Raw genomic sequence first — 24,865 nt, 5'->3', positions numbered from 1 at the left:
TTAATTTAGTTTAAAAAATAATTACCTAATGGATTCCCTAGGGCCGGGAACATGCTTATGATAAGGTGTGGGTTGAAAATAAATTGAACTGTGCTCAAAATTTGGTTCCAACACAACACTAAAACTGATCTTGTTGTGGCTCAAGATAGAACAGTTGACAAAATAAATTCGATTTATCCTTTGTCAATTTATCAGAAGTTAAGATTGGGAAAAATCAAGCTAATCACGGTGACACTACAGCTAGCTAATTGCTTTCTCACTTATCATCGAGGGATTGTGGAGGATGTGTTAGTAAAGGTAGATAAATTCAATTTTCCGGTGGATGTTGCTTGTTAATTTATCAAGGCAAATTGCTTTAAAACTTAATCAATTCAGCAAAATATCATGCAAGTATACATGGTCAATAAGTAATATAGTAGTAAGTGAGTTATCATTTCCAAAAATTGTATCTAAATTCTTGTTAATTACTAAAATTAGGCAATCTAATCTTATCCAAAGAAATCTAAAATGGAAATTAATTGAAAATGAAAAAATTAAAGTAGCAAGTCTAAATTAGTGAACTAAGCTAAAAAAAATACAAGTAAATTGAGTTGGAAAATAGTAGGGTAGTACCTAGGATTATGGTTTCAATTAATACTTCATTTAGACTTAAGATTGACTAATTATCTACTTTTATAGAAAACTAATGCTAGTCTAAGATCCTTAAGCATGTACAATTCTTTGTCGAGTTATCGTACAATGTCCTAACTTAATTTAATTCTCTATATGTTTATAGCTAATTAATTAAGCTTTCTGTCGAGTTATCGTACAATGCCCTAACTTAATTTAATTCTCTATATGTCTATAATTAATTAATTAATTAATTAAGCTAAAGTTTATAAGTATAGGTCCTATAAATTGACTATATATGGTTAATAGGTGTATGTCTATTCTATAACAAACCACTCAACTAATTCCTAATTGCAACGATCTTATACTATCTTATACTCCTTTTTACCTCTGAAGTTGCTCCTCAAGATGCCCCCTCTTCAGCCTTAAAAATGATTGTATTTATACCCCTTTTTATAGCCATTTGATGTAAAATCGAATAGGCAAAAATGTGCAAAAATGACTTGTTGGTGCCTAGGCGCCCAAGGTTTTGTTTTGTGGCTATTTTGAACATGCTAGACAGTGCAATTGATGCCTAGGCACCCAAGCTTCTGTCAACATTGACTGTAGTCTGCTGCAATCAGTCAAATTTCTCCATTTTTTTTACCAAGATTCCTTTTGAATTGGGTGAAGTGCTAAATATCAAAGTTGTAGCTTTTCCTCTTAGCTTTTCGTAGGTCGAAGAATCATGTAGATTGAAGTTTTGTAACTTGAGTTATGCTTAAAATATTACAGCATGTTCGAAAACCTTTCTTATGTTACTTGCACCATCTTTTGCCATTTGAGTTCAAAGTCCTTGCACATCCTTCAATATAAAAAAAACAATTAATTAGAGGCTGAAATGAAAGATTTTAACAAGAAATTCAATGAAAGTGCATAAATGATAAATGCCATGACATAAATTAAATTACTATTACTAAGCATAAAATTACCTATGGATTACTTAAAACTAAAGGACTCAGTTCAATTTTAAATTTCAAAGATGTATAAGACAACTTTATATAATAGAGCTGTCACATGTTTTATTTTTTGGTTTTTGATAATGACTATCATGTTCTTCAGTTCTTATCTAATGCTTTCCTTGTATGCCTGCACTAAGTATTAGTAAGGCCCATTAGTTACTAGAATTATGCTTGAATAGAGGGTTCTCTTTCATTGGAAAGCTTGAATCACAAATTGGAAGGTACAAAGCTGTTGAAGATTATGAGAAGATTGAGGAAGCGAAAGGAAACAAATGGTTCACAAATTTCCAAATGAGAATAATCATTTGGATATGCCACCAATTAACTCAAGTGGAAATTTGGAGTTATGGGGAATAATATAAAATTATGAACTCAAGTGGAAAGTAGGAACTGATGACATATATATATGATGTTCAAGTAAAAAGTGAAGCAAGTTACTTTGCAAATGATGAAATTTGGAGTTAGAAGGAAGGCAAGCACCTCTAATTTTTGGAAGGCCACAACTCACAAGATAAGCTAGGTCTAGACTTCATCTAATCATCTGGTATTGGTGATTTTGTTCTCTAGGGGAGCAATAAGACCTTCATTTTCTTTGCTAGTTTTGATTTATCCATCTTGCAGTGCACAAACTCATCAAGTCATGTAGTGAAAACTCTAGCTGCCACTTTTTGTGGATTCAATTCCAAGTTACCCCACATGGCTTGTCCAATTAGTCCATCATTTGCTTTGTGGAGGAAACTGGCTACAAGTTATGATTAGGAGAGATGCTAAAAGACAAACACAAAGTTAATCCTACAGCCATATGAAGAGATCCTTTTTCATTTTTTCTTTTTTGGATAAATGCATATTAACAGATCTGTTAAGCATCTTATGATTATGATTCAATATAATGAAAAAGGGGTTCACAAAATACAGAAACTTAAACCATTCCTTTTAAGATTGTTGCTGTGGTGAGTTGGAATTGAATCCTCTTGAAAGGAGCGACTTGATAGGAAAAAGAAGGAAAGAGGAGAAAAGAAAGTGGATGGACCATATATCCACTATGTAATTTGGGGACAATTCATTTAACTGATAGCAAATCAAAACCTCGCCAGATTATGATGTCTAATAATAATATGAGAATGAAATATGTATTTGCTAGACTATGTCATATGTAAGGAGATGATCCGCAGTCACTTTCATTTCCTCCAAGAAAAAATGTCAACTTCTTATCATGGAAGGTAAGGAATGATGAAGTATTAGAATACCAAACTACTTAGATACAGCGGAAGATTCCTTATTTGAATTGCCAACCACAAGGAAATGACTTTGCAAGTGGTGGGCACTCCTTAAAGCTAGTTGGGGCTTAGAACAGTCTTTTTTATCACCTAGTGGTGCCAGCTCTTTCCCCACAGCTCTTTATATAGAGACCCTTTTTCATACTATATGCAACTCACAAACCTCCTTCCAGCAACCAGTTTAGAAGAAAGAGATGGGGAAAGCCAGTATTCTCACTGTTCTCAAAGTATTGATGGTCTTAATAAGCACAGGCTGGATATCTCTCTGGCTACTGAAACCAACAAACTTCTGGACAAGAAAATGGAAAGGAGCAGAAGCCAGTGCTCAGGATACAGTGTTTGGTTATTATGGTAAATACTTAAGATATTATCAAAATAGGCTTTGCTTATGCTGAAAAACACCTTTTTTCAATTTGTTTTTGATTCTCTTTCTCTAACATGATTCTATCATTCATCTCTTTCCCCAGCAAGAATTGTCTGTAAAAGATGTTATAAACATTAATTTCCAATAATGGATATCATATAGGTCTTGACTTTGCTGTGTATACATTCCCTGTAATTGCTCTGGCTATGATTGGACTTGTCTACTTGAATTTGCAACCTTGGGAGCACAGAAGCAGGTAATATGATCATGCCATTAAATTGCAACCTGCAAATTTTTTTTTTTTGCTTAACACTCTTTCTGCTTAATTTTTTGTGACAGACAAGTAAGGAGTTCAGCAGCTGCTTTCTCAAATCCACTAGTTATAAGTAAACTTATTGGCATTTTATCCAGTGTAGAGATACTGGCAGTATTTCTCTTCACCCTCTTTCTAGCATGGACATTTTATAAACGCATATCTCAGGATTTTAAGAAGCTGACACCGGTTGAATCACTGAAGTTGGATCTGTGAGTTCTTAAAAGCTCTTACTAAACATGACAGATGCTGAGAAATCAAGAATATCACCATTACTTACGTGTTACCTGTGTTTTAGATGGCAACTGAAGTATCTAAGAGTGGCAACCCGATTTGGTTTGCTAGCAGAAGCCTGCCTAACTTTGCTTCTTCTGCCAATCTTAAGGGGACTGGCTGTTTTTCGAATACTTGGCATCCGGTTTGAAGCTTCAGTGAGATATCATATATGGCTAGGGACTGCAATGATATGTTTTGCTACTTTTCATGGTGCAAGCACCTTATTCATCTGGGGCATTAGCCACAACATCCTGGATGAGGTTATTGCAGTTTGTTCAATCTCCTTTCAATATGAATCTCATTAGTACTCGTTATCTTCTACCAGCATCTGACACTTCTTTAAATTTGCACATTCTATCCCTCCTCCTTGCTGTCTTTCAACAACAGATCACAAAATGGCAGAGAACAGGCCGGATATACCTTGCTGGAGAGATTACTCTTGTTACAGGGTTGATTATGTGGATTACATCGCTTCCTCAAATAAGGAGGAAAAGATTTGAAATCTTTTATTACATACACCACCTGTACATAATCTTCATAGTATTTTTCTTGCTTCATGCTGGGGATCGACACTTCTATATGATCTTCCCTGGAATTTTTCTCTTTGGCATTGACAAACTACTCCGCATCATACAGTCAAGGCCTGAAACTTACATTCTTTCAGCAAGATTATACCCATGTAAAGCTGTTGAACTTATTCTGCCAAAAGACTCAGGTAAATTCTTAGTCACCTCTTTGTACTGAAATACTACATGTGAAGAAACGTTTGAAATGTGGTTTCTGTACTCATTTCAGGATTAAGGTATACCCCCACAAGCGTAATATTTCTGAAGATACCAAGTATATCCAATTTTCAGTGGCATTCTTTCAGCATAACGTCGAGTTCAACTATCGATAATCACAGAATGTCTGTCATAGTTAAGTGTGATGGACGGTGGACAAGTTCTCTCTATGACATGATACAGGCTGGGCTAGATTCTAATGCTGATAAGATGAAGTGCATACCTGTTGCAATAGAAGGCCCTTATGGTCCTTCCTCCATGATCTTTCTCAGGTGCGCAAAAGAATTATATAGCATGAAAAAATTTCATATCTAAAAACTGATCTGTTGATATATTCTTCGTTACAAATTTCATTAGATTATCACCGTCATAGCCAAAAATTCTTTGCAGATATGACAGTCTACTTTTGGTTGCTGGTGGAATTGGAATAACACCATTCCTGAGCATACTGCATGAAATTGCTGCAGCTCAAAGCAGCTGTAGAGGTAGAATCCCTTCCAGAATGCACCTGATATATGTTGTGAAGAAGTCCCAGGACATTGGCTTGTTAAACTCAGTTTCGTCCCTACTGCGGAACCAACCCTCACAGAAATGGCATCTGAAACTAGAAGTTTTTGTGACCCAAGAAAAGCAGTCTGGTGCAACAGTAGGAGAAATACTTAGTGAGACATCTCAAGTGCAGACAGTTCACTTAGGCACAAAAGGTCCAATTTATGCAATACATGGACCAGAAAGTCTGCTTCGGATTACTGCATTGGCTGGAATTGCTTCCATCGTGTTCTTTGTTTTTGTTATCTGTTTCAACAATATATTTGTTCCCTCTGAGAAGAAAAGTGTTCACTCTTTAAAAGTGGCTCTTTCCTCCAAAAACAAGGCCCCAAAAGAAAAGAGCCCCTCTTGGGTTGCTGATATACTCATCATATCCTCATTCATCATATCTCTAGCATGCACCACATTGGTAGCAATTATTTTGAGATGGAGAAAGGTGAAGAAAGAAATACCACTTGTCTCCCAAAGGGAAGAAAAAGTAAAGGAACTTGGTTCAACCGAAACAAAAGGTGCTGTTGAGGAACATGAAGTCCATTTTGGAGGAAGGCCTAATTTGGAAGGTATGGTCATATCTGCCCTTCATTCTGATATACTTTTGTAACTTTTTCTCGGCAATTGTTCTAACACATTTGGATTCTCATCAGATGTATTCTCCAAGTTCCTAAATGAAACTGATGGTTCTAACATTGGAGTCCTGGTGTGCGGACCAGAATCACTGAAAAGGGCAGTTGCATCATTGTGCCAGCAGAAGTCTCAATGGTTTAACATCAGAGACCAGAAAAAGAAACCATACTTGAGTTTCCATGCCCTCAACTTTACACTCTAGTTACACCATAAATACAGTCATTGAGCAACAAAAAAGTCCTACTTTTATTGTACACTTCGCCCATCTATCTGAATCAGTTGCAGCCCTTGAAAAAAAAATAAAAATAAAAGGGGATATAAAAATGAAGTTGACATGTTGCAGAGATGTGCCCTTTCTTCTTTCTGGTTCTTTTGCACTTAGCAAGTGACAAGAAGGGTAGTGTAGTTAGGCAGAAACCATGACAATTTGCAACACAGGTTGCTTTCATTTTGCCATGTTTCATGGAACACTTTATCAAGTCATGCTTACATCTACATGCAGAGAACACTGACTCTATCCAGCAAGTGGCAGCCATTGGCCAACTTGGCAATCGATTTGTCACAACCGTTAGAACCCTATAATGAATTTCGTTAGGCACTTTTAAAAGATAGTTATCTTTTAATCAATTAGTCAGGAAAAGGGGAGAAGACTCCCATAATAAAAGCACTAAAGATCGACCTTTTGTCATGACAGGAATGGGATGGGGAATTGGCAATTGAATGCTCAACCTTTTCTCATATATTTCCAACTTGGGCATTAAATTTGAAACCATGAACAACACTGGATAAGAAACTGGTCACCCTCTTCATCATTATCAAGCACAGGACTTAGGCTCCATTGGAAGGAAGACAATTTTATCTCCATCTCATGTTGGGCACGACCCTGTTAACATCATCTTAAATATATTAATACTCATTTAATTAATCGTATTAACCATTCATTTCGTAGAATTTTTATATGTTGACTTATTAATTTTTGTCGGCATGGCCGTACATTTTGTGAAGACTACAAGAAGAAGAAAACGAAGAAGATTCAACGATTGTTTGTACATTACTTTGCCTGGACCGGTACTGCCACTGACTTCTCTCGAAGCAGATGGAGGTGCAAGAATTAGCCCACCATTTTAGACCAAGGTTTGTTCGTGCAGTAAATATGAAGGACGGATTCAAGGACAACCTAGAGAAGCACTAAGAACAAAAGCCCCATAAGTGTGAGCATGGAAGATCTCCCTCCCTAATCATAAAACTTATATATATATATATATATAAAATGTAACAGGGTTTTATTTTTTTAATAAATAACATATTATAAGCAAAAAAAAAATGGGATAAAGAAGGATGAGAACAGCGAAATTCAATATTGGACAAAGGATAACTTGGCCATCTCTATTATGGACATAATTTAATGAAATCAACGTGTGAAATAAGTCAAAGAGCATGTTGCACCACCACTATTCTATTCTTGCCAAATAAATCGTATTCACACTGGTGGTTCAGGCGGCGCCGCCGCCGTGACCATCATCCGCAGCGGTACTCCCGCCGCGAGTCAAGTCGTTCAACAACTCAGCCGGGGCAGCAGCCACTTCCTCCCCGAGTAAAACCGCCGCCACCTCCTTCATGGTGGGTCTCCTCGAAGTATCAGGGTGACAACAAGCCAACCCAAGCTTCAACACCATCTCCACTTCCTCGCCCTCGTATTCCTCTCGAATTCTAGCATCCGCCGCTTCCCTTAGCCGTCCTTCTGCGTACAAGTATCTGACCCAATCAATCAATACTTGCTCCTCCTCCTTTTCCGTAGCCATCTCTAATGGTCGCCGCCCACCAACCACTTCCAAAACCACCACCCCAAAGCTGTACACGTCACTAGCCGCTGTTGGAACTGCTACTGTGGCTAATTCAGGCGCTAAGTAACCCAATGTTCCGACCACCCTGGTCGTCTTAGGAACTTGTCCGTGTTCGTACAACTTAGCCAATCCAAAATCTCCAAGCCTGCCTCTCATTTCAGAATCCAACAAAATGTTGCTCGATTTTATGTCTCTATGAACAACAACTTGGTCCCAACCATGGTGGAGATAGTTCAAACCCTCGGCGACGTCAGCTAGAACCAAAAGCCGCTGCCTCCAACCGAGGAGCTTCTGGGGTTTGTCGAAAATCCAACGGTTAAGGCTTCCATTGGGCATGTAATCGTAAATAAGCATGAGCTCATTACCTTTCCGACACCAACCTCGCATTTGGACAAGATTCTTATGTTGGAGTCTTCCCATGCTTTCGATCTCAGCCATGAACTCTCTCAATCCTTGTTTGGAATCGTGGTTCACGCACTTTACCGCAACTTCCGTGTTGTTTGGAAGTGTCGCTTTGAAAACACGACCGAACCCACCTGAACCTAAAAGATTTTCATTCGAAAATCCATCCGTAGCTTGTTTAAGCTCTTCATAAGAAAATCTGTGAGGCCAGTACTCCAGCTCCCAATCTTCAATCTCATCTTCACTTTCTTCCCTGAACTTTTTCCTCCAAATCAAATAACACACAGATCCACAAATTATCACAAAAGCAACACATCCAATAACGATCCCAGCAATCGCCCCAGATGACAAAGAAGACGACGATGATTCTATAAAGAAAATAGGCAAACCCGTGGTGTTAATCTCTCTAAGAACTCCCGTATCACTGAAGCTCCAAGCTAAAATCCTCTGCGCCTCGACCCACTGAGTCTTGGACGCTGAAAACCCAACGAACATTTCACTAGAAACATAATTAGCAATCACTGGACCTTTGTAATTGAGCGTTGGCCTGGAAGGTTTCGGAACTCCCACAGGAGCAACCGTGACGTTGATCTCAAAATTCACACCATCAAAATCAATCCAAGCATGAACATTTTGGCCTGTCCGCATGTTGACAGGAACAAAACTTCCGGTTGAAGAGTTAAAATACTGAGCAGGCGCTGTTTGGGCAGATATAACATTGTTTAAATCGATCCCTATATGGTTCTCATCGGGGTCATTGAATTCCGGGTTTAGACCGGTATCGAACTCGATTGCTAGAAGGGGAGCCACGGGAGAGTCGGTGGCGTTTGTGAAAATACCGAAGTATTGGCTAGCTAAAGCGCCTGGAGGGGAAGTCGAGTTGGAAAGGACGAAGCAGAGGCCGAACCCCGGGCTGTTGGAAAGTTCTGGCAAGACTGAGAAAACGAAGGCTGTTGAGAAGGAAGAGAGAGATGAGGAATTTGAAGTTGATTTCATGGAGAGGGTGGTGGGGTGAAAGGCACGGCCGAACGAGAACTGGTTGGAGTCGTTGGTGAGGCGGATGGTGGAGGTGTCGATTCGGGCGTCGTTTATGAGGGTGAGGTTGGTGGCGGTGGTGAAGGAATTGAACAGGAAGTCGAGGGCAAAAGTGGGACAGAGAAACATGAGGAGGAGGAGGAAGGGGACGAGGAGGGATGGCATGGGAAGATGTCGCCATGGGCGGCCGAGGCGGAGAGGCTGGGAGGGTGGTGGTGGTGAGTGGGACATGGCTTCATGGGGTAGGTGGGCGGATTGGGAACTTTGACACCATCGAAAAAGAGAAAAAAAAATGGTCCAACGACACTCCGGGTTTAAAATTATATAAAGAAATATCGGGGTCAAAGCTGGGAAGTGTACGTCTTTGGATGCTAAACACAACTCTGGAATTCAGTTCTTTTATCTGGCTATTACTTATATCACTTCTCTCTAATATACTTTTGTACTGTTCGTAGTAAAATGTCAATGGATGACTCTTCAGATAATAATTGTTTTACATGTTTATCTTTAACAATTCCTTTACGTGGTTTGCGTTAGTTTGATTTATTTAATAATCCTTTGTGTTCTCTGCACTCAGCTTATGTATCTTGGAGAAAATGTGGTGCTTTTTGCAAATAACAGTGACTCACTGTAGCTCTTTTGTTTCCCCCCGTTGTTTGAGTTGTTTCTGCAGCCTCCTGGAAATTCGTGGCATGGTTCTCTGATTTCTACAGTAATTGGAAACCTGAAGATATGTATCAGCAATGTACATATCAGATACGAGGATTGTGTCGGGTGGTGATCATGTGCCTTTTTTGGTGTTTTCTCTTCTCTGTTCATTTATGGTTTTGTAATTTTCTTAAGCTGTGTAACCTTGCTTTGCTATTAACAAACTCTAATCTTGTAGTAATCCAGGCCATCCGATTTCTTCTGGTGTTACCCTGGCTAAGCTTGCTGCTGTTACCATGGATGAGCAGGGAAATGAGACCTTTGATACTAGTGGTGCTCTGGATAAGTTGCATAAAGTCAGCTCTGTCTTTTTCCTGCCATATAGCTTATGCTGCTGTCCTTTAGAAGTAGTTGAGAAGGGTATTAGTTATTTCATAAAACAAGTTAATAGTTAAACACTATGGTTGTTTCTTGAAAGAGAGGGTATTGCATCCAAATAGAGTGTGGGATCAGGATGTAGCTCAATCATGTGGAACAGTGATGTGTGATTGTTGTGTTTGGTGGTATTGTTTCTCCTTGTTTCAGACCTAATAAAGTTATTCTGTGAATTTCTCAAGAAAAGGTGATGTTTTTCTGTGAATAAAAAAATTTTCCAGTTTCATAAATGGGAATCTGCTTTTCAAGATGTGGTGGTAAAAAATGCCATTTCTGATATTTCAACTTTTATGTTATATATTTGCTAAGAACTTTACCTTGAATTCAGAGGGGTTGGAATCAATTATACGAGTCAATTAATCCATGATGTGGGCTCCTTGAATTTGTGAGTTTAAGTGCATTTTTATGATTATTCAATATCAGAGAATATAGTTTTCCATTGAGGATGGTACAAGGCTTTTTGAATTGAACACTTTATAGCCTTCATTGCAACTGAATTTCATCAGTTGATTATCGGCTTAGGCAAAAAATTATTTATCCTTCTTTTCTTTCTTTTCATTTAATTCTTGAAACTCAATTCAAAACATGATCTGTTATTTGGATATCATACCATATTTGGAGATTAATTGTGAAACTAGGAGGTGACAATGGCTGGCATAGTCTAAAAAATTCCGCATGCATGCCAAAACTGAAGAATGACTTTAACAAATGTCTGCCACATTTTTATCTATGAGAGAAGATGGTGGGTTCATTCTCCTTTTCAACTTTTAAGTTTTTGCTGCTTTCCCTTTTAGGTTTGGTCTTTGTGAATGGTTTTTCATAATTACTACTGCTGGTTCTTGTTTCTGAATGACAAGCAAAATTATTGTGCTAATGCTTTTGAAGTTCATGTTCAGTCTTTGCAACTGGAGTTGCTTGCTATGTATCATGATTTGGATAGCCTGCCTTGGAATATGGATAAGAAATGGGAAGATCCTAGTCCTAAAGAACAGATTGAGGTTTGGCTTATAGTGGAATTATAATCTCATTTACTTCAATAGTTCCATAATTTTAATCATGGTAGTGTGATGAAGGTTAACTGAAACATTACACCAGATTTTAAATTTCCCGTCTTTTTCTAAATTGTTGTTTATCCAGGTATTTGAAGATCGTATAAATGAACCTGCTGCTTATTGTGAAGTGGTGTCTAAGTGGGCTATGAATCGCAATTACTTGGTGTCACCAATAATGGAGTACTTAATATGATTGACTTGGAAATCGAGAAAGAAATACTCCAGATTTTCCTTTTGAGAAGGCTTCTCTTGTCTTAAGTGATGTCTCCTTAACTATTACAGAGGTTCCTATACTTTTTTTTCTATATATATTTTAAATTTCTTCATTTTCTTTGTTTTCTAGAGAATAAAATAGATTTAAAAGTTCACTGTTCTTTGCATTGCGTCCAAAGATCTGGCAATTATTCTTTCTAAATTTTTGCATCTTTTTTTTATTGTTTTTACGGACAGATTGGTATCAGTTTTACTCGTTTTGGATTCTTTTTAGACTTGGGGTTTTGGCTGTTTGATTGAATTCTCTCAAATTTAGGTATTGTTTTTATAGGTTGCAGATTGAGGTACAAGGGAATTCACTGATCAGAGAAGGTTAGAGATGTCTGTTTTGGAGTTTATTAATCACTGGCTTTAGGGTTTTGTGGAGGACCTTGATGGTAATGGTAATGGCAACTTGGTGCTTTATTTCAAGGACTGGCATTTTGTGAAGGTGCCATTTAAGCTTTTAATAAGTACTAGTTACTTGATGATTGTTTCATGGTGGTTCCCCTCTTTGTTTACCTGTAATCTTCCTAATTGTCGATTCTCAAGCAGTATTGTTTCGAGAACTCATATATCATTACAATTTGTTAAAATGCTAAGCTTTTTGGAGTGTATATTCACCCTCTTTATTAGAAATTGTTAGTGGCAATGAAAATATTCTAGGTATGTGAGAGTTTCCTAGTGTTTCATTCTAATCGCACACTGCACTATATCGGATTATTAGAAATCAGTGCACATGGATACATCTATGTCAACCATCAATATGTACTATTAGCTCTGAAGATACAGTAGCATACAAGCTAAGTCTTGGAATTTCTTGGTGAACAGAATCATAGACATCTAGATTTTTTGCACTAATTATATTGGAAGCAAAAGAGACATACAAGTTGACTTTTAAAACTGTTTAGGTGAGATTTGAAGAGATTAGATTTCTCAATCTATGAAATATGTTAATGTGTCATTGAGGTCATTGTTTTTCTGGCATCATCTCAAATTACCTGCCCTCTCTTTTCTTTTTTTTTCCCCTCTTTGTTGTTGTTGGTGATGATTATAATAATGCTGTTGTTTTTGTTGGTCATTTTTTGTTTGCTCCAACTTTACATCTTTTATTTTGCAAAATCTTGTTCTTAACAAAACTAATAGTTATTTCCCAAAACATGCCTGGATGCCATTCGGATATTCTGTTATGCTTTATGGTACATATGTTAGGACATTAGCAGCTTAGTTGTCTTAGTCATTCATATCCTTTCAATCTCTTTGTCAGGAGTATCCAGAATATCTAGCATACAGAACTCCACTGTTTTTTACTGATGATTGACTCGATCTTTATCTTGACAATTATTGTATGCTTGACAATCCAGACACTTACCAAGAGAATAATGATATATGTTGCCCTGACTATCATCCGTGTATATGGGAGCCAAAGGTTTGAGAATAGATGCAAAATTCTATTTTTCTCTGTGATTGGATATACTATAGATATATACATGTCAATAAAGATGCTTAGTGTTTATTCTATATCCATGAATATTTAGCGTAAAGGCAACTATCTAACTATTTAAATCTCTTGTACAGGATCCAGGACATCTCTTCATGCTGATGTTTTTAGATCATGTATTTGGTCAGCAAATGTGTTTGGCAAGAAGAAGTGGCTTTTTCTGGCTCATCTGCAATGTCATCTTCTGTTTGACAGGTATGCAGAACTTCTTCTTGCCTAATATATTATTAGACAGGCATATCTTCGGACATTTAACTTTTGTAGCTTTCTTGGACTTAGGGAAAGGACTTACTTAATTACTAAAAGGATGTTTGGCTACTAATTAGAACTGTAACAGCTGTTTCTTTGGCATTATTGTTGTCATCACTGGAATCCAAGAGAAGGGCAAGATGCAGTGGAGAAATCTGAAAAAAAAAAAACAGAAGAGTCCTAGGAGGTGCTGGATTTTGTCCTGCTTTTGACACTCCAAATGTGAAGTTAGTGATGGTGCCATAGAGCAGAGTAAAAGTAAAGAGTGTTTGTGAGATCCCTTACCTAAGAGCCTGAATGTAGTAAGAATTAGGGGTGATGCATGAGTGCTACCTGTCTCGTACATATGGTGGGCCATAAATTAGCCTAGTATGCTGCCCTGAGCTTGTGACTAGGTATGTCTTGCCTTATATTGACCAGGTGGTTATGCAGCTCTCCTCTATTGATTTGGCCTATGGTTCAGTTCTATGGTCTTGATCCATATGCCTTGTCATCTAAAGGCAAAAATTATTAGCATGAGGCAAGAAAAAGATGAAAGGCATCAAGAGGAAATTTTACCTGAATTGTTTTGTGGAGTTGTGATGACAAATGTGTAGGATATTGTCCATATTCTCGCTTTCTATTATGGCCAATTGGAGCTGACTGACCTTCTACATGTTACATGCCTTTAGCTTCATTGTTTCTTGACTGCCATTGTATTTTACTTCAGGAACATGAAAAGCTCTGTGTATAATAATTTTGATGACATTTAGAGAAACTAATTCCCTGGTTTTAAGAAGGTAACCCATCATTCTAGAGCTTCAAATTGTAAATGTAATTTGTCTCTGCTGAACACCTTAGTCATATGTTCTTATGTTCATATTATGTGTAGGCTACCTGGCTGGAATGCTTACAGTAACAGAATTAAATTATCTTTGTGCCTAGCGGATGGTATCATCAAGTCCATAATCTGGTAACTTGATTCTTTTTCTTTTTTGTGTTCTTTCCAATTTCTCTTTTTGAAGGTTATCAATACTTTGAAGGCATGCAATTTAAAATGTCCCCAGACATTGAGGAGAATAGACTAGAGAGAATGATAGATAAAAGGGAGAGAAGAAGCAAAGGACATTGGCTAATCAATCCTTTCAGGGTGGTTCTAACATAAAAAGAGGGGTAGAAGATGGTCTTGCAATCTATTAAATCATAGGTTTTGAAGCTCCTGTTTGCTATATTCTTGCCTAAAACTATAGTCTGAACTCAAGCCTCATAGAGATGCCATTGTTTCCTAAATGATTTCTTTATAGTTAGCTTTATTCCCTGTGATGAATGGTAGATCTTCTTAAACATGTTCTCATAGCATAATCTTTTTCGGAGGACACAATATCAATAAACCACAACCGGTTCAATGCCTATAATCTTTCTTGGTTGGTAAGTGCAGTTACTACAGACAAGTATTTCACAAATGTAAGAGAAACCCATTTCTTCTATGGAATATGAAATATGTCTTATAAATTGTTTATTCTTTTAGTGGGATCTACTGTTAAGAGACTACGAGGAGTACACAGAGGATATCGAAGACATCTGTGATAATTTTGAAGGTCTCTGTCAATGCAATCTTGCAGCAAAAACAGGTATATCATTAATCTTGATAGGAATGCTAATTTACCACAATTCAGTGTCAGATTTTTCTTAGGCCAATTGTGCCCTCTTTTTTCCTTCTAGGTGGTTTTCATGGATGTATCCAAACTTAAGTTGAGGGTCTTATTGATTAGACACAAAAAAGGATAATTACATGATCTAATGCCATGTTATTAAGTGATTTTCCTGAAGTCCATATAGTTTGCACCACTAAAGAATTTCAAAGTCCCTGTGTATATTTTTGTGGATAACATCATTGAGTTGATTCTGCAACTTACCAGAACTCTTTCTATTACATATACCTGGATGCTATTTCTACTTGGACAATGATAATTTTTTTTTTTGGCTCAGTTGGACAATGATAATTGATATGCCAAAATTGCAATTCTCTTGATCATATCTTGTTTGCAAGTTGTTCCTCTTTCCACAGGCATGAATTTTTATGACCTCTTCATCTTCATATCACACTTTTCATTAGCCAATTTGGTGGAACTATTTTATATACATAGTGAATCAAAGTCCGAAAGTTCAGTCTGGCTTTGGTCTGCTATGGTGCAGCATTTTAAACCTTGCATCTATACGGAAAATAGCATTAAAGATGATTTCTGAAGGTGGTGTGCAAGGAAATCTTGGCATCCTGGATTTGAGAAAACTTCTGAGTGATCCTAAGTTTCTTAAACTTTGCACTGGTTTAGGCAGAATATATGCAGTGATCCATGAACAAGAGAATTGGAGCTATACTATGAAGAAAGTTTTGATGGCTGATTTTGAGAAGTATGGATCAAAAGTTTTTAGTCCTGACTCCTGAAGATCTTTTTAAATTTATAGACTATGCCCTTTCGAAACTTAGTTGCAATGGCTCTGAACAAAATACTTTGCTGTCTGTATTATATGATGCCCAGCCACATCAGCAAAGTTAGCACTTTTTTCCCGTCTATATAACAGTGGGTGTAAGCGGCTGCTTCTATAAGTTACAAAGAGATGCAATTCTGTTATTGTGTATTCTTCACAGATCTGCAGCTGGAAGAATGTATTATATGGCTGCTGTTGAGAGGTAGTATCTCGTCCTTTTCCTTTTGGTACATATGACGAAGTCCAAAGATTTCTCAACGTTATGGCCATGGTTTGGGTTGGAAGCCAAGTAACTAAGCTTGTTAGAGCTGGAGGGTGAGTTGATAGAATTCAAATGTTTTACCTTAACTATTAGTTCTTTCCAAGTGGAGCTGAATTAGGCCCTTGCTCTTGCCCCATTTGTAGACAGAGCATTGTCATGGTTCACTATCAAATTTAAGTTTGAATCTCAGGAAAAGGCTTTCATGGTGATTGTAGGATTTTGTTTTGGGCTGGCGTTCTTGATGTTTTTGGTTGTGACACTGCTTTGGGCATAAGCTGGCTATTTTTGGTTCTCACCAGCTTACATATCTGGTCAGTTCTATGTCCTGTTAAATCTTAGCTATACAATTGTGATGGCGTAGTTATTTTTGATATGAAAATCTGGAAATTATAGAGGAAAAGAGGGTATATGAGTCGGCTGAGTTTGGAAGAAAAGAAGGGCACACTTGGGCTGGGTTGGGTCCTGCTTTTCTAAAGCTCTAGCTTTAAGCCCAAGTTTTAAGCTGGCATGTTTTCCTTTCCTAGGAAATATTCCAATACAATTTCCTTAAATAATTTATGAGAATGTTAATGGTTTTATTTTAAAATAGCTTGACAAGCAACCTATGCTTTCTTCACCCAAGTAATTTGAGTAATTAAATCTCTCACTAACCGATCTGAGTTTTTTTTTTTTTGAGCAAGAAAGTTTAGCTAATCTTGATGGAGGAGAATGCTGATGCTGCTGCTATGTTGCTAGGACTCAAGTTTGAGCCTTCTGACGTCGTGCTAATGTCCTATCTTGTCAGCAAAGTCACTGGCAAGTCCATGCTTCATCTTGAGTAAGACCTAATCAAGGATTTTGATTTGTACGGAGAGAAAGAACTTTGGGAAATATGGGATTCGTTTGGTGGGTGTAATCTTCAATCTGGCGATGATCTCACTCTGTTGGCACTGGTACGTGGATGGGTGAAGATTTAGGCAAGCCAATAACATATTCTCGATTGTCAGCAGTACAGCCCCTAGGATTCAAGAAAAGGTTGTGATATGAGGCTGGAATGTCGCAACATGTAGGTCAGTGGATCATGCATGAGTATAGTTTGGATACTAATTTGGTGCCTAAGAATGATGATGGTTACATGCTTTCTGGACTAACAAAGAATGATCATGAGGAGAAAAAAGCTGAGAAAAGAAGAAAGTTGATCAGTCGATCACATGAGAGCTAGGGTCTATTATTTGCTAGAGATTCAATGTGAGAGTTAGGGTTTAGGGATTGGATAGAAATACAGTGTATATATGTAAAGGAATTAGGGTGATATCATGGCTGTTCAATTAATTATGGACAATAGCCATGAATGTCGAAATCTTGATGCAATGTTTTGAGATGAAGTGAAATTTGGGTTATAAAAAAATATGATATTAAGTATTGCAATTGATTCTCACATCAATACGATTACACTCACAAACGGTCTCAGGTGAGAGACCAGCTTTTGTGATTCTTGATTAGTTGCACAATATCTTTGTTTTCTTCATTGCTTTTTCCATGTCAAAGGATCTTTTTATTGCCTTTTAGTTCATGTCTGTACCTACAACATTATTAATTTTATTCATTCATTCTTTCTACCAAAATCTATGAACTATTCTGTATCTTCCTGTGGACTTCCACATAAGTAACAATTCTGCCCCTCTTAGGGTGAGTTTGGTATTGCAAATTGGGTTCTCAAAAGTTAGTTTGGATGGCCAATGTAGTGCCAAATAGATCAAGTTTTACGAATTCAAACCTAGCTCTTTCTTTGAAGTGAACTAGGCATTAGCTTTGATATTAGGTGGTGTGTAAACATTTGACTTTGTAGAGACAGGGACATCTGCCCTGATGCCCAAGAGAAGGGCCGGGTTTCTTTCTAACAAAGGAGAACGACAATACAAGAGTGTAAAATATAGTACTTCCTGATTTAGTATTCTGCTCAAATCCATGTTATAGTCACCAAAAGTTTAGTTAGACTAGTTGTTGCAGTGAATTTGGTATCAGTTTGGCTGCATTCTATCTTGTTTTTACTTTTAAATTGGCATTGCAGGGGGGCCACTGAGATTCATCAGTGTATTTTATTTATTCTTGGGAAGCTGGTGCTGAAGCCAAAGATAGTTTAATATATCTATAAAGAAGTTCCATTTTGTAGTTTAATGTTGTAAAGAAGTTTCATTTGTTAAGTTTGCTGGAGAATTCTTTACAATTTTTACATGCTTTCTTGCTTCTTCTCACATGCAAAAGCCATGTAGAAAAATGTTTTCTTATTCTCAATATTGTCTTCTGATTGAGGATTCCTAAGCACAGAAAGATTTGTGCATATTTATGGGTTTTTGTGACTGCATTTTTAGGGTTCTTTGGCCCTTTCCTGTGTTGTTTTATCACCATTTTTCTCATCTGTAACTGTGTAACCTAACGAGTTTGTGCTGTTGTTTACTAGGATTGGGAAGCAAAGAAAGGAAAGAAACAGACAGCAACTCAGTGTTATTAACAATTTGTATTTGCCCCAGAATTTACATATAGTCCCCAAAGCGGGAAAATCAACCTATCAGGGGAAGAAAAATATATATTAATAGAGTAAAAAAAAAAAATCTAAAAATAACCCCAACCATGTTAAGGTTTAGGAGGAAAACTAAATACCCAGAAAGAAAAACTGGGGGTTGGGTTCACCCTGTATCCTATGCTGTTTGACTCAAGGACACCTTACATTCCTTCCAGGGCCTCCATAGTAAAAGTAAGTTCCCCAAACATTGTTTCTACCTTGTCTGATATCATAACAATTTGAATGATCAGCCAAGAGGCGAAGGTTTGTGAGAGGCAGCAAATTGTTATCCCAATCAACAGTTTGCATGTTCCGGAAATAAGCTGCTTTCCCAAAGCCTTCTTCAGCAAAATGGCCACTGCCCATCTGTGTTGATGTGTGGAACCCTGATGATCGAGTGTTCACAATTTCTCCTCCAAACTGTATCATGTTTGCATGGTTTCTCAAATGGCTGAACAGGAATGCAGGCCAGTACCCAACCAGTAATCCTGATCCAAACTCTAGCCACCAATGTCCATGTTTTGGATCCTACAAAGAACATTTTTGGTGCTTTCAGTTAAATGTTGGACACTGTTGCAGTCCATTTATGTTTCATCAGTCACAACTCTGCTTGACAATTTTTCTGAAAAATTTTCCTTGTCTGGTTGAATTGTCTTGTTACCTAATGGATGGTGAGATATAACATAAAGTACCAGAAAAGAAAGAAATTTTAGACTTTTTGGTAGCATAAACCTATTGATTTTCCTCTTAAGCTGACCAATAAGAGTTAAAAATGGAGTCAAACTAAAATAGAGCTGTTTTTTAAAAAAAAAAATTATAATAAAGAAAACAAAGTTGACACATCAATAAACTGTTTGAGACAATAAAGAGAAGAGAATCTTACATTATAATATTAAGAACAAAAAAAAGAATTAAGTTAAATGTCAAGAAGGGTCTTTAGTCATTAATCACCTAAGTCAATTTCATTGATTATATTAATTTAAGCCCGCATGTTTAGTGCATTTATTGGTGGTGTTCTCCAGGCATTAGTCAAAGGAGCCAAATCTTGAAGTTTGCAGATGTGAGAACAGTGCAAGCTGCCTTCAAGCTTAAAATAACAAATAGATCTTCCGTTCTTGGAAATTATGCCAGATTGTTTATTTTGAAGTAATGGTGGCAAGCACTCACCTTCCAAACCATTATTCCGATATCAAACTGTCTGCCATTGTATGAAGACCTTGGAGAGATTGCTGCTCCAATGGCAATCTTATTGTTGGTTTGGACAAAGCCAGAGCAAAGCAAGTTGTAGCATCCCGTGGCTTGGTATGCATCGGTCTGTAAATTGAAAGCCAATTAGCAGATGGTTCTTTGTTTTTTTTTTTTCCTTCTAACTCTTCTTTTCAAGCTTTAAGAAAGACAAGAAAAGTTGCTAGATGTTATACTCACTGTCCAGTATGTGAAGAATCGAGGGTAATTATCTCCATATAATTCAGGGCTAACCTGAAGAAAAACATGAATGCAATTGTTCATCAGATGCAAATGGTAAGTACACAACAGCAAATATCATTTCATGTTTGTGACAGATTAAACAAAATAATTGCATGCTGATAATTGAAGGCAACTTCAGAAAAGGATTTTACAGAAAAATCTCGTGCAACATGCACCAATTGATGTTTCCAGGATACGTTTTGAAACTCGAATAAGATAAAAATGTCATAGCAGGTGTACGAATGAGATTTCCTTTCAGGATATGAATAGCAGATAAGGGCTTCTCAATACAGAAAATTCTGAAATATGTACTAAGAAATTGAGGGGCATGCCTGCCAACCAGCTTCAATGGTGTTCAGATCATTGCCAAAAGAACCAGAGATGACCCATATCTGTGACAAGCTAAACTCGTATTCATTGGTCACCCGAGGCGCCCACACGTTTAAGCTTGCCTTTGCTCCATAATACTGATCTCCATTCACAAACAAAACTGCATGCTGCGATGAGAAAAAACAAAAGAAACAGAAAAATTTGTCAAAACTTTTGCATCATTTGGTATATTTCACCTTGATGGGAAGCATTGAAAGGATGCTATCATCAGCAATCAGATGATAATAATTGGTTGGTATGAGGAACTATAAAGTAGATGTAAAAAATTTCAATTAAGTTGATGGTTGATGGTAGTGCTCTATAATTGAAAATCAACTTTAGAGTCCAATGTCTATTCACTGTCTGCCTTTCATTCTTTTTCACCAACCAACTCAAGGTGAACTGTTTGATTACTGTTAAAAAACAGAGGAAAATCAAGTTGGCCTTTTCTAATGGAAAACTAGCCTTTTGCTGGAAGGGGTTTCCAGGAAAAAGAATGGAAGCTAACGATAAGACAGATTTTCTGCTCTACTGATCTCAATCCTGGGTTATTAAACGTTTTTGACAGAATGTAACAGAAAATGATTCTTAATTCTCAGTCTGTTTTTTCTTAAGACTGCCGGAATCCTATCCCCCTGTTTTCGTCATATTTTCTGTCTTGGGAATAACGAGTATGATTTGGATGCAAATTTTCTGCCGTACTGTTTCTATTGCTGAAAGTGACTTAAGGTTCAAGGCACTGACCTCATGGCCGTTGCCTGTTGAGTCTCTCCGCACCCGTCTTCTTCTTCCATATCTTCTAACAGAACTTGCTCTCAGAATGTCTTTCTCTGTAGTTCTTCTAATTGGAACAGTTCCTTGGGGGCATGATTCACCTGAGTCTGTCCATAGCTGGAAGCTTTCAGAGACTGCTTCTGTGGAGTTATGGCCTTTTGGCCTCTCCGGTGGATCCTGTCAAAATGAGGTTCGATGTGTTTCACAAATAAGGATGAAATGCTCCAAATTTGCAAATTTTCAGTTGCATTTATATGTATTTCAGAAGAAAAGCTGAGCTGGTAAAACAAGCAGAAAATTACCAATGGCTTCTGCCCTCTAAGCTCAGGGTGGTCAAAAGCAGGTTGAAGATGAGATAGAACACAATCTATGACATCACCATCTGGACTCTGAAGCAAGAATCAAAGAACCAAGATATCTTATTTAATCAGAAAGCTAACAAAAGAAGAACTAGTCTTAACCCTCCCGGAAAGGACAAGCAGAAAATTTGGAAGAAGAAAAGATAAAGGAAAAGAAGATGCCTGAATTGTCTTGACAGCAGGCTTACTGATCTTCTTGAGATAAGCATTGATTCTCCTTAGCTTCTGAATCTCCTTAGCAGGCCTTAAAGTATGGTTTGCCAACTTCCGGTGACCGGAATCTGATACCAATGGTGAAGACAGGACAGGGCCAAGAGAGGAAGCAACAACAAGGAAAGCAACAAAAATAGGAATCATTGAGAAAGTGTTGTGGGAAACAGAAGAAGCCATATTTGTGGAATGTTTTTGTGCTGTTGTTGTTGTTTGTTTTGATAGGAAGGGTTGTGTTTGTATACATTGGAGCTGTCTTGTTGTGTTCGCAACACAACATGGTTTATTCCAAATTTTTGTCCCTGGAAATGAATCTCCCTTCATGTCCTTACAAAACAGATGAACGATTAAAGAAAAAACACACACCCCCCTTCCCCCTCAGGCCTGATCAGTTCTAGACTTCTACTTCCACTGCCTCTCCATTTTTCAACATATAAACAAAACACTCTCGGGTCTCGACCCTTTTCTTTGTAAGACAAGATTATTCTAGGTGCCTTGGTTTTGAGGTCTGACACACAAGAAACTTCAAGCACGAGCATGTTAAAATAGACCTCCTAAGAGGTCTTGTACTTTTCCAAGTTTTACCCATAACGGACTGTGGTCAAAACAGACATGGGCTGTTTTCTTTTTTGATGCTCTTTTCTTTTTTTCAAAAAAAAAATGGGAATTAATCCTGTCTCTCAGAAAGAGAAAGATGATTTCGAATTTAAGGAAAGCGAGGACTGAGAGTTGAGGTCTGAGTTGGAATGAACTGGGCCAGTGCGAACTGATTTTTATGATATTCTTTGCTTTGAATTTGAGGAATGTGAGAGACTATGTGTGAGTGTGTGTGTGTGTGAGACAGAGAGAGAGAGAGAGAGAGAGAGAGATTTCATACAGTTATAATATCATTCCTTTTAGTTCATTTTCATTTCTTTTTTGCCTCTTGTTTTGCTTTCTGGGTTGTTGTTAGGCAAAGGGTTTCCAGTTTTGTCAAAAGAGAGAATCAAATTCTGTGCTTCTAATTCCTCTGCTCTATACTACAATGTTTTTCTGTACTTCTGTTATCCTCCTGGCACCCCCCCTACCCCTGAAGAACACCAAAAAAAAAAAAACTGACAGAATGTGATCTTGTGATATTAAATTTCATATCTCAATCATTTTGCAGGCATTTACTGAGTATTCCTCTCCTATTCTTTTCCAATGAATCATTTTGTGAATATGGTTTTTGTTTCTTTCTGTTCTCTACAAATGGCTATTTAATGTGAATTTATTTATGCTTGTTTTTATGTATAAGCACAATTGTACTGAAAAAGAAAGGAAAAAAAAGAATGACACCACAGTCCCGCAGTATGGTGCTCCAATCACTATGAAGTGGGAGTATATGTAGAGAACATTTGTACATTTAGTGGGGCATATACAATGATCATGTCAAAGAAATCATGATGACAGAGGGAAAATAAAAAAAATAAAAAAAAGAGAGAAAGAAAGAAAAATTTTCTTGCTCTCCAAACAAATGCAACTTTCTTTTGACTAAGTATTATTAGTACATAATTAAATGTAAAGATACCTAAAGAGTCATTGTAATGATCCCAAAGGAAATTCTAGCACCGGCAGCAGCAGCAGCCTTTAACAGATATAGAAATTGCCAACTGGTATGTACAGTGTTCTGTAGATGGGGGTTAAAAGAAACAAGTAAAAGAGAAGGAAAACTATCATATTTACATGCATGGAAATGCTCATCTGATTATACCAATTCTATGTTCTGTTATGTTATGTCAGTTTGGAATTTCAGATGGTAGAAACATGCATTTCAGTGAAAAATACAGACCCTTTCTCTCTCTCTCTCTCTGAGACTTGGATTAATGGTTTTTAAGTTGGTTGTTGGCTGATTTGATGAGCCACTAAATGCATGGTGGTACCCTGACCTGGTTTTTGGCAATGTCTAATGTACTGGCCACAGGGAGACTAAGACTGCAATATTATCAAATTTATAACATGTCACATTGCATCAACTAAATTTTGCAGGCATGAATTGGACTTAAAAAAGGTCACATTATCTTCAGACTGTTCATATTAAATCAATCTTGTCATTTTTTTTCAATTAGCAAAATTTTTGAGTTTTGATGATCACATTGCACAGTTAGTTAACCCTTTCTTACCTTGATTTTTCTCATTGAAAAAGAAATGAAATAACTGAAAAGAAAAGAGACTAACAGGGAGCATCCTCAACTGATTTACTATAGCACTGCTGTCACATCCAAAAATTAGAGCCCCCTGGGCCTTTTTCATCCAGAACATTAGCAACTAATTTCTCCAAAAACCACTCCACATCCAAACCAATTTCATCCAAAGCAGTGGTGGAAAACTATCGTAATCTACATTTACTCAAAGGTAATAGTAATAATGCAGTGGGACCACAGGCTCCTTTCAACATTGATCACATTGGCCTGGTTGATTAAAACTGATGTCAAAATCATTGGTTGCTGATGTCTTTTTTAAGCAGGACAAGCAGCAGAAATGCCAGACAATGTGTGATCCTCAAGTTTGATCACCAAATACTCTGAGCCATTGCTTTAATTAGTCATGTTAATCGTGGAGGATTGGAGGGAAGGTGGTATGCTTATGCCCCTTAGTGGTGTGAAGGTTCCCTATTCTAAATTGCCTGCGGCATTAGGTAATTTCTATAGCCATCCTAGTAAAGTTAGAATAAAGACACTTCTGTCATGAATCCAAGACAAACAGAGGAGAAGAATCATTCCTATACAGTAATCTAAAAAGTGAAAGGGATCTTTTATTAGATTTTAATAATCTTTGAAACACCCTTTGGATTAGGGGCAGGGATTAGGCTGTGGGCGTGGGTGTGGGAGCACAAAGATATGGGCCCCTTGTCCTGGTTACCTTTTAGGGTCCTGGGTTAGGGTGCTTGCCACTTCCAAAAACTCCCCTTTAGTCAGGATACACATTCTTTATTTTTCTCTCTTCTTTTCACAAATGCCCACTTATAGTCTCACCCACCTCTGCAACCAAATTAAAGCAAAGCTAGCTGTTGAGGAATATTGGGCCACTGAAAGTCACTCTCAAATTTAAAACAACTGGCATTGAGGGGGGGATTATTAAGGTATTTCCAGTGCCCTTTTGTAAAGTTAGCTTGAGAGAATAGATTCCAAACCCACCCCCCTAGAAAGTATATACACTTGGGTATTTGAAAATTTTTTGAA

At 37.4% G+C, this 24,865-nt stretch overlaps 3 protein-coding genes and 1 pseudogene across 3 annotated transcripts; 2 read left to right on the top strand and 2 right to left on the bottom strand.

Annotated features, from left to right (window-relative positions):
• On the top strand, positions 3,029–6,290 carry LOC18603979 (ferric reduction oxidase 8, mitochondrial). Its single transcript, XM_007036259.2, has 8 exons — positions 3,029–3,238; positions 3,414–3,507; positions 3,591–3,776; positions 3,863–4,100; positions 4,228–4,555; positions 4,636–4,894; positions 5,013–5,731; positions 5,816–6,290. The coding sequence occupies exons 1-8, from the start codon at positions 3,082–3,084 to the stop codon at positions 5,995–5,997; spliced, it is 2,163 nt and encodes a 720-aa protein (XP_007036321.2). The 5' UTR covers positions 3,029–3,081; the 3' UTR covers positions 5,998–6,290.
• Positions 7,133–9,611, bottom strand: LOC18603978 (L-type lectin-domain containing receptor kinase S.1). The gene has a single exon (XM_007036258.2). It carries the CDS (start codon positions 9,305–9,307, stop codon positions 7,289–7,291), a length of 2,019 nt encoding a protein of 672 aa, XP_007036320.2. The 5' UTR covers positions 9,308–9,611; the 3' UTR covers positions 7,133–7,288.
• LOC18603975 lies at positions 9,306–15,836 on the top strand (annotated as a pseudogene).
• LOC18603974 lies at positions 18,403–22,309 on the bottom strand. The gene is made up of 7 exons (XM_007036253.2): positions 21,618–22,309; positions 21,399–21,485; positions 21,067–21,273; positions 20,286–20,450; positions 19,912–19,965; positions 19,654–19,800; positions 18,403–19,014 (listed from the first exon to the last, which is right to left on the bottom strand). Exons 1-7 carry the CDS (start codon positions 21,987–21,989, stop codon positions 18,637–18,639), a joined length of 1,410 nt encoding a protein of 469 aa, XP_007036315.1. The 5' UTR covers positions 21,990–22,309; the 3' UTR covers positions 18,403–18,636.

The sequence above is a fragment of the Theobroma cacao genome, chromosome 3 (assembly GCF_000208745.1).
Source record: "Theobroma cacao cultivar B97-61/B2 chromosome 3, Criollo_cocoa_genome_V2, whole genome shotgun sequence".
NCBI classification, from domain to species: domain Eukaryota; kingdom Viridiplantae; phylum Streptophyta; class Magnoliopsida; order Malvales; family Malvaceae; genus Theobroma; species Theobroma cacao.
The sequence above is the reverse complement of the archived record's forward strand: the minus strand, read 5'-3'. Positions and strand labels throughout refer to the sequence as shown.

Excerpts from the sequence above, each read along its gene's own strand:
- LOC18603979 (XM_007036259.2), top strand. The coding sequence starts at position 3,082 with ATGGGGAAAGCCAGTATTCTCACTGTTCTCAAAGTATTGATGGTCTTA. Across the intron at positions 4,101-4,227 it reads GCCACAACATCCTGGATGAG|ATCACAAAATGGCAGAGAAC; the intron begins GTTATTGCAGTT and ends TTTCAACAACAG. Across the intron at positions 5,732-5,815 it reads AGGAAGGCCTAATTTGGAAG|ATGTATTCTCCAAGTTCCTA; the intron begins GTATGGTCATAT and ends GATTCTCATCAG.
- LOC18603974 (XM_007036253.2), bottom strand. The coding sequence starts at position 21,989 with ATGAAGGGAGATTCATTTCCAGGGACAAAAATTTGGAATAAACCATGT. Across the intron at positions 20,451-21,066 it reads CAACAGGCAACGGCCATGAG|CATGCAGTTTTGTTTGTGAA; the intron begins GTCAGTGCCTTG and ends TTCTCATCGCAG. Across the intron at positions 19,966-20,285 it reads CCATTGAAGCTGGTTGGCAG|GTTAGCCCTGAATTATATGG; the intron begins GCATGCCCCTCA and ends GTTTTTCTTCAG.
- LOC18603978 (XM_007036258.2), bottom strand. The coding sequence starts at position 9,307 with ATGTCCCACTCACCACCACCACCCTCCCAGCCTCTCCGCCTCGGCCGC.